General features: G+C 55.0%; 1 protein-coding gene across 1 annotated transcript; it reads right to left on the bottom strand.

The window, feature by feature from the left end:
• Positions 1-3,163: 3,163 nt before the first annotated feature.
• PTF1A (pancreas associated transcription factor 1a) lies at positions 3,164-4,549 on the bottom strand. Its single transcript, XM_064479235.1, has 2 exons — positions 3,766-4,549; positions 3,164-3,366 (listed from the first exon to the last, which is right to left on the bottom strand). The coding sequence occupies exons 1-2, from the start codon at positions 4,547-4,549 to the stop codon at positions 3,164-3,166; spliced, it is 987 nt and encodes a 328-aa protein (XP_064335305.1).
• Between the last annotated feature and the right edge of the window lie 3,908 nt (positions 4,550-8,457).

The raw sequence follows: 8,457 nt of genomic DNA, 5'->3' as shown, positions 1-8,457 counted from the left end.
TTAGTGTGCCTTCCCTGGGAAGGAAGAGGCTCCACAAGGGGCTCCATCCCAGAAGCCACCCAGCTCGGGATGGGAAAGTGGGCTCCCCTCTCCACGTCTGGCCTCCCTCCTCCTCCCAGTCGGGAATCTGCCCACCCCTCTCACCTCATAAAGAAGAATCCCTTGATGAAAAACAAAGGGAAGAGGTTTGGTGCCTTAGGTTCCCAACTCTGAAAATAGAAAGCTGCCTTTTGCGACATGTCAAATCTTTTAAGGCAACAATGAGAGGCCCCGGACCTCAATGCCCACCAGAAATGTAGGGGAAAGAGAGGGGTGGGGAGAAGGAGCTTGTGTTGAGTGGAGTCATTGGCACTTTGACACCAAGGCAGAAAGGTTGAGCAACCTGGGATAGAGACCAGGAGGATGGGCTAGAATTGAGGGTGTGTATTGGTGGGAGGGGGTAAGGTGTGGGGAGAAGGGAGCCCCCACTCCCACCCAAACTCTCTTCTTTGGCTTTACCAAACCCTCTCCAGCACTCCCTCCCCCCACCACTGCTTGCCATGGAGTCTGGACCACTGGGGGATGATTTAGCCAGCTTGCCAGTAGAGATCAGAAAATGCATCTTGTTCTGGGCTTGCAGCTTCTTTATTATGCTAAATGGACAAGAGCAGCCAGGGAGGACTTTCCATTCTTTCTTCTAGTGGTCTCCGGCTGGGTTTCAGGGCAGAGGCTGATGGGTGTTCAGAAGAGCAGGGCTGAGCAAAGGGTATCCACACCCATCCAGAAGTTTGGCTTACTCAATAATTTTCATAAACATTTTTAAGTCAGAAGGAAAGTGTTGACTCAGAAGCACCGCTGAATGCCTGTCACTCAAACTGATCCTTCCAGTGCCAGGCTGTATTAACTGCCCAGAGATGCCCCAGGCCAGAGGCTCTCCAGCCTGGCGCAGCCACAAGGATTGCCGCTCCTGCACGGAGCAGAGCGCAGCTCCAGCCTCTCCAGTGCCAAAGGAGACTCTGAAATGATACGTTTGTTCTGCTTTTACTGCTGCTTTTTTTTTTTAAAAGAATTGCTACACTAGAATGAATGGATTATGAGTAAATAAAAAGAAGCTGTCAGTCTCTTTGAAGGTTGTGTTTAAAGGGACTTGCCAAGTCAGGACAGAAGAGTGACAAGATAGAGACCCTGGTGTTTTACATGCTCAGCCCGGCTCTTCCGCTTCATCTGCACCACACTAAAGGATGTCGTTGAAGCATTGAATCACAAAAAAAAAAAAAAAAAGTGGCACGCAAAATAAAAGGTGCCACATCACAATGATTGTAGTGTTTTAACGGCAGAGTGCCACATTCCCCCAATCCCATTGAAACGCAGGTCTACACAGCCGAAGAAATCGGTATAATACTTACATAACTTATAATTAAGTTGAAGTCTGCCTACCATTTGACTTTCTAATGAGTGTAATGAGATTACATGCCTGATGGAAGCACTTGTGCAAAAGCAACTTTCGTGTTTAATGAGGCCATAATACAGGACAAAATCGAATTATTTTTCTCTCGTTCCCAAATTCTGCCTCCAGTGTGAAATCTCCATTTTTTAGGGGGAGGGATGGGAGAGGCTGCAGAGGCTGAAAGGGGTGAGAGGGTCCATGGCCAAGGGCCTCCAGGGAGCTTCCCAACCCAGAATCTCCGTGCGTCTGGCCAGGCCGCGCTGCGGGTCGGGCTTGCGGCCTCGCTTTAATTGCTCTTGGATGACGTCCATGGCACCCGCGGTGCGCGGGGAACCCCTTGGTGGGTCTGAAACTAGGTTAAAGCAATTAGCATGCTGCCGACATATTGCCCTGCGGCAGGGCCGTGGGTACCCAGGGAGATGCGCGGTCGTACTTTGGCTGACCAGGCCGCTGTGGAGCGGGGAGCTGCACCTTGCCTCCCTGGGGCCTGTGGAGTGCTGGGGCTGCGGATCCGAGCGCGCGCGGGGCCCTGCACTCAGCGCCTTGCGCGCGTGCTCTCTCTGGCAGCTGAGGGCGCCCCGAGGGCCAGAAAGGCCCCTGATAGTGGTAGAGGAGACTAGCCCCAGCCCCAGCTTCCTGGGCGCTCCCGGCAGCGCCTTGGCGCCTCTCCCCTTCGCTAGGGGGCGGCCCTGTGCCCTCCGCCCGAGGCACGCCTGCTTCCCAGGCTGCTTGCCTAAAAAGACTAGATTCTGCTAGAGACAAAACCAAGTCAATTTCAGAAATAACCCAGTTGCAGAAGTGGCAGAGAGGGCGTGCTCCCTCTCGCCTTACCTAAAAGACCCTGGGTTTTGTTGGGAGTCATCTGAGGGCTCTCTGGCCTTAGCACGGTGGCCTTCTCCCCTTTGTGAGGAGTGCATCCGAGTTCCATGTTCCTGATGCTGTAACAGCAGAAAGGATGTGTCACAGGGCAGCCCGACAAAACCCTTTCTCCCCGTGGAAGGAGAAAGGCTCCATACCTTGGCTAGCCCAGAAACTAGGCCCCTGCTGCCACCAAACACACAGAGCGTTCACGTTATACACTGTGATTAGGTAGAGTACTGGTCAAACATCATTTCCCGGCCTTAGCTTTCCCATCTGAAAAATGGGAACAATAAATACTCCATGACCTATTTTGCCCTCTGGACGGTAGGCGAAAATTACTCTTTAGGGCTGGCAATACCGATAAAGAGTGCTCCAAGAGAACTGAGGCCTAACTGTAACCCACTGCCTTTCAGCTAAATCTTAAAGGTGGCTCTTTGAGTCTCTGGTTCAGTTATTAACAAAGTAAGTTAACTCTTCTTTATTTTAAAGATATACACCCCACCATGTATTAAACAACTTTTAGAAAAAGGTGTAAATAGCATTTATTAACATTGCTTAGAAAGAAACCGTATCTGGTAATAAATTAGCATGAAGTTTTCTGGCCAGATTTCTTCCAACAATGCAGAGTTCTGCCAAAGGTGCTGAGGAGAATCATAGGCTATTGCATATTTTTAGAAAATCAGGATAAATTATATAAATTATATATTTTAAAAGATCAACGATTTCATTAACTCGACGGGATAATAAATAGATAAATAACATACAGTTGATTGCCATTAGAAAAATGCGATCCTTAAGTTACATTTACATTATAGATATTTACATGTACAATGTGCACAGAGACATAATCAGATCCTCAGGTGGGTCTGGTACTTCTCAGGATACAAACTCAAAAGGCGGTTCGTTTTCTATGTTGTTGAAGGAAGATTTGCTGTTGAGTTTTCTGGGGTCCTCTGGGGTCCACACTTTAGCTGTTCGGATAATATTTTGTTCTTTGAGTTGTTTTTCATCAGTCCAAGAGAGAGAGTGTCCTGCAAGGGGAGGGAGGCCATAATCCGGGTCGCTAGGGGAAGGGGACCCTGAGGGAGTGAAAAGAGAAAACAGACTGTGAATGTCCAACTCTGTTCCCAGCGGTGCCCTCCGGTCCTTTAGGATCCCCTTTTGGGCGCCTGGACAGACAGGCGTCTTAGGTTACATTAGAAGGACCCTCTTCCTCCACCCTCCCCAAGCCCCTAGGGCTCCCTTCCCGGAATCCCAGATGCTGCAAATCTGTCGGGGACACAGATTTGCGCACCCTCCCAGCCGCGGTCAAAGTGGCAGAAAAAAACCTGAGAAACGCCAGCTTGCGCTCAAGATGCCCGGTGCCCATGGACCATCCGTCTGTCCGTCAGTCTGCTGGTGGATCTGTTCACCCAGCCCCACCGGGACCTTCGCATGCCCGTCCCCGTCTTCCCAGGCTAGGAGGCGGACGCACTTACGGGTGCCCCGGTGGCAGATGATGACCTTCTGGGCCTGGCTGCCCAGGCTGTCCCCACCCAGGCGCCCTCCGCCGCCTGGCCCCCCGCCGCTGCCCGCGCCGCCGCCACGCAGGGGCAGGTCGGCCTGCACCAGCTCGCTGAGGAAGTTGATGTAGCCGATGGCCAGGCGCAGCGTGTCCACCTTGGAGAGGCGCTTCTCGTAGGGCAGCGTGGGGATGTGCGAGCGCAGCCCCTCGAAGGCGTCGTTGATGGACTGCATGCGCCGTCGCTCGCGCACGTTGGCCGCCTGCCGCAGCTGCTGCAGCTCCGCCTCAGAGCGCACCCTTCGCCGCCGCCGTGCAGCCGCCGCCGCCGCCGCCCCGCTCAGGCCACGCAGCCGCGCCTCGGGCGACAGCACGGATGTCCCCGCGCACGGGTAGACAAGGCACGAGGGCGGCGAGCCGGGCGAGTAGGGGAAGCCGCCCGGGTGCGCCCCGGCCCCGCAGCAGTAGCCGCCGCCGCCGTCCTCCCGCTCGCCGGGGCCCCCCGAGGGCGGCTGGGCGAGCGCGTGCGGGGCCCCCGAGGGCGCGGGCTGCAGCAGCAGGCACGCCCCGTCGCGGTAGCAGTACTCGTGCAGCTGGTGGCTGAGAAACTGCACCTCTGCCTGCTCGTCGGCCAGCAGCTCATCACCGTCCTCCAGAGGGTCCCGAGAGGACTGGTCAGTGAAGAAGTCCTCCTCGTCAAAGTAAGGAGACGGAAAGGCATCCAGGCCCCCGGGGAAGTGCTCCAGCAGCACCGCGTCCATGCCCTGCACCGCCGCGGGCCCGGGGTCGGGGTGTTCTCTAGAAGTTGGCTGCTGCAGTTCGGGTTCGTCTGGCAGCCCCTTTCCTCCCGGCCTGGCGCGGGAGGCAACGAGGACCGCCCGCCCGCTTCCCGCCCCGCGCCTCCCTGGAGTGCCCGCGGCCGCTGCGCTCTGGCCGGCGCCCGCGCTGCGCTGGGCAGGGCTGCGCCAACGTGCTGAAGCTGAGGGCCGGCACGCGAGGATTCTTATAACTACATCCACAGGCGCGTGCCAGGGACCCGCGGCGCCAGCCAATCACCGAGTGCGGGGTGCCGGCGGGGAGGGGGCCGGGTGGCGCGGGGACCGGAGGCTTTCGTCCCGGTGGGAGCTCCCGGGGCGAGGAGGAGGCGGGGCTCGCTCGGCCCGGGGCTTCTCCCGCCCCTCCGAGCCAGCTCTCCGGCGAGTACCTGCCCGGCGCGCGGCTCCAGGGGCACCTGCGGCTCCAGGGGCACCTGCGGCCCCAGGCGCCCGCCGCCAGCCCGCCCGCCTGCGCGCGCTGCGCAGAGAGGGGCCCTTCTTCCTTGGGGCTGGGGTAGGGGACCCAAAAGGCCCTAGGGGTGCACGTCCGCGTCCCACATGGCAAGAGCTGGTGGCCGGGGGAAGCTTGCGGCTCCTCGGGGGTCGGCGCAGAAACTGCAGACAGCCTGGCATTGCAGACGGCGCGTTTCGTCCCCCGAGCGCGCGCGGGCCTCCGGCCTGGGTTCGGTTCCAGGCGTCTGTCTCATGGCCGGACCTTGCCAGGACTCTTGTGACGTTGCACAGTGTGTGCCGCCAGGGTTGAAAAGCAATGCGGTCCAGTTCCCAAGGCGGTCCAGGCGCGGCTTGGGGTCTAGGGACGCGGCGCACTGCTTGGGATCCTGACTCGGGTGCCCGGTGCTGTTCGGCCGGCCTCGCCTCCGCTCCCTTTCCCCGCCCCAAGAGAGAAATGGGGACGCTGTGGCGGTGGGCAAGAGGGTAGGATGCCTCAGAGAGCAGCTGAGTGGGGTACATTTTTTTTCTGAGAGCAAATGGAGACCCTAGGAGTCTGGAGCAATAAAACCTGATACAAAAGAAATCAATTGAACTGTCTGCTCTGGAGCAGTCCAGAGGGAGGGCGTGGAAGTTAAAGGGCAGAGTGTGATCCATTTTCAAAGCCTGAGTCTCTCACCTTTCTGACTGGCCACCAAGACCATCCTTGAATGATTTTTCCCCCTTCTCAATCTTTAAAAAATTAAATAAACCAAACACCAAACGTTATGGGCTCTGCCCCTTGACACCCTTCATCGCAGACTGCGATGCATCACTAATTCCTCAGTTTAAGAGTAACAGAGAAACACTTTCAAGGTTGGGGCAGTTCTGCTAAAAGCCAAGTGCCAGCTTGCATCCCGGGAGAGTTGAGAAATGCGGCGGATGGCACGTGTTCTCTAACAAGACTGAGTCACCACCATCCTGGGTCAGTCGCTTCCTTTTTCAGACATGCCCCATCAGAGGTTTCCATTGGGTGTTTAGACTCCTCTCAAAACCTAAGTCCGTGCCTCTTAGCACAGCGATTTAAACACGCTTTTTGGTTTTAAACATTACCTTGTATTTAACTGAATTCTAAGACTAAAAAATTAAGGGCAAAAGAGGTAAGATTAGAAGACCAGAGATTACCTTACCATGAACTGTCAAGACTGCCAGAGAATGTTAACCAAAGACTGTTTTTCAACAAATTCTTTCCTGTATTAGCTTCTTAGCTCCTGCCCTTTCCTAATGAGGTGATGCAAATGTGGACAATTTCCCTATGTCCCAGCCTGGGCTGCAATTTCCTGCATTTAGATTTCTCTTTCTCATTTCAAAGAGGGGAAAGCTGTTTGGGGTGAGAAGGTCAAGACTACGGATTGAGTCAGCTGATGGGGGGCACCGAGTTCTCTTCATGTTTAAAAAGTCCTCCTCTCCTCCCCTCCCCTCCCCTAGTTTGACTAAAATCCAGTAAGGACATGGCTTTGGATCAATCTGAGGACTTGCAGGAGTAGCAAATGACCAGCTTCAAAGCCTTACCCAAAATATGGTTGACCATTCAGTGGAGGAAAGACTGGATTCTAGTCTCCACAGGCTCTCTTCAAGAGGTGAGAGGCCTTCTCTGATAGATCTAGATGGCTCCTGAGAAAGTGTTTGTGTCATGGATGTGTTGGGGTGGGGCGGGGGCTTGGAGACATGCGAATCAGTGTGTTTACCCATGCCTTTTTACCCAATGTGACTTTAACAGTCAGGGTCTACAGAAAATCATCTTCTGTATGCTTGGTGAGTTTGTGGAAGACTACAGAACTTGACCTTGGGCACTCAAGCTCAAGACTTTGAGCTATTGGAAAGTCCAGGGCTGGTGGGACTTTCTTTTACTGCCCTGTGAGGCCAAGCAGAGCTAGTGTGGATGTTCTGGGCAGCTTGGAGGGTTAAAAGTTGGAGGGTTAAAAAAGATACTCACTTGCTCCAGACAGAACCCTCCTTGCCCTCTCCCTCCCCAGCATCACCACTTTTTTCCTTAGAGAATTGCTGGTTGTCTGCAGACTGGTCCTGCTGGGAAGTGAGGGCCAGGCCTGTGGATGCTGATACTGGGGTAGTGGTGTGGGCATGCATGCTTAAACACACACACACACACACACACACACACACACACACACACACACACACCCTCTCCTTAAGTAAGACATGATCGTTCTTTTCTCTACTGAAAAGAAGAAAGGCTTCATCGCTAATAAAGGAAATTTTCTCTGGGTCACTGGAGGTCAAAACAGCGTGGACGGCTGCCCTTGCCTCTCGAAGCGACAGGTTGGATGAGGAGATGGCTGGGACAGAGTCCTGTCTTGCTGGGCTCCAGGCCCCGACTCTCATTCCAGCCCCTCCCTCCATGCTCCCTGGAGCCTCTGGGCAATGGGGGAGTGTGGACAGGACCCAGATCAAAAGATTCCAGGTACTTCCCGGCAGAGGGACAGTGCTGGTCCCAGAGCTCTGGCTTCTCCGCTCCACCCTCTGTTCTCAGGATAGATGTCCCCTAACCTTATCCCTGCCTCAGTATAAAGTAACGTCCACCCCCAAGGGTAGGCAGTGGGGAGGCGGTTGGTTCTTTTTAGGACCAAATCCTGGTGAGGCCTTGTGATTTTTTTCAAGTCTTTCCTAAGGTCTCAGTGCCACCTGTCATCCTGTGCCTGGCAAACTTCTGCCACACTGCCTTTGGGGCTGCTTGGAAGCCTCATGCCACCTCCAAGGTTCTCTGTTCCAGGAGAACATCTGGCAAGAGCCATGAACACCCCTGCCCCGCCCGCAGCCTTGGTGTGTCCATCTGTCTGTCTGTTCTCTTTCTCTCGCTCTGTCTCTCTCAGTTCTCTCCCTCCCAGGGTTCTCCTGGACCTGAACACTTGCTCATTTGTGTCCCAGCAAACATCTTTAGAGTCTTTCCCTGGCTTTTAGGAAACTGGAGGGTGGGAGCCCGGGTCCCTGGCTCCTTCCCAGGATGTTTTGGGCCAAGACCACGAAGGGTTCCTCACCCTTCCACTTCCCCTTCATGTGGCTCCACAGTGCTCCACACCCCTCAGCACATGTCCTCCCTGCTGGAGCCTCAGCCCCACAGAAACAGGGTGTGGCTGTTTTGCCCCCACAGATTAGCAAGCAGGTGCTTGCAGATGGGACTTGTGGTCTGACGCTCAACTGGAACATGGGTTTGTGTTACTTCTTCATGACCCACACTCTCCCATCCCCACTCATGAACACAGAGGTGCCAAGTGGCTGAACTGTCCTCAGCTGGGTCTGCTTCCCCTTCCTCTTCCACCCCCTCCCTCCCCTGTTCTGTTCCTCCACTCTTAGGGAAGGGTTTGAGAAATAGAATCGCGGGGTTAATGCTGAAAGGCCTCTGAAAG

This window comes from Camelus dromedarius, chromosome 26, assembly GCF_036321535.1.
Source record: "Camelus dromedarius isolate mCamDro1 chromosome 26, mCamDro1.pat, whole genome shotgun sequence".
In the NCBI taxonomy this organism is placed as follows: domain Eukaryota; kingdom Metazoa; phylum Chordata; class Mammalia; order Artiodactyla; family Camelidae; genus Camelus; species Camelus dromedarius.
This window is presented reverse-complemented; position numbering and strand designations above follow the sequence as displayed.

What these genes read in the sequence shown, in the direction of transcription:
- PTF1A (XM_064479235.1), bottom strand. Translation starts at nt 4,549, where the DNA reads ATGGACGCGGTGCTGCTGGAGCACTTCCCCGGGGGCCTGGATGCCTTT. An exon ending in CATCTGCCACCGGGGCACCC is followed by an intron (nt 3,367 to 3,765) that starts GTAAGTGCGTCC and finishes TCACTCCCTCAG; the next exon opens with GGTCCCCTTCCCCTAGCGAC.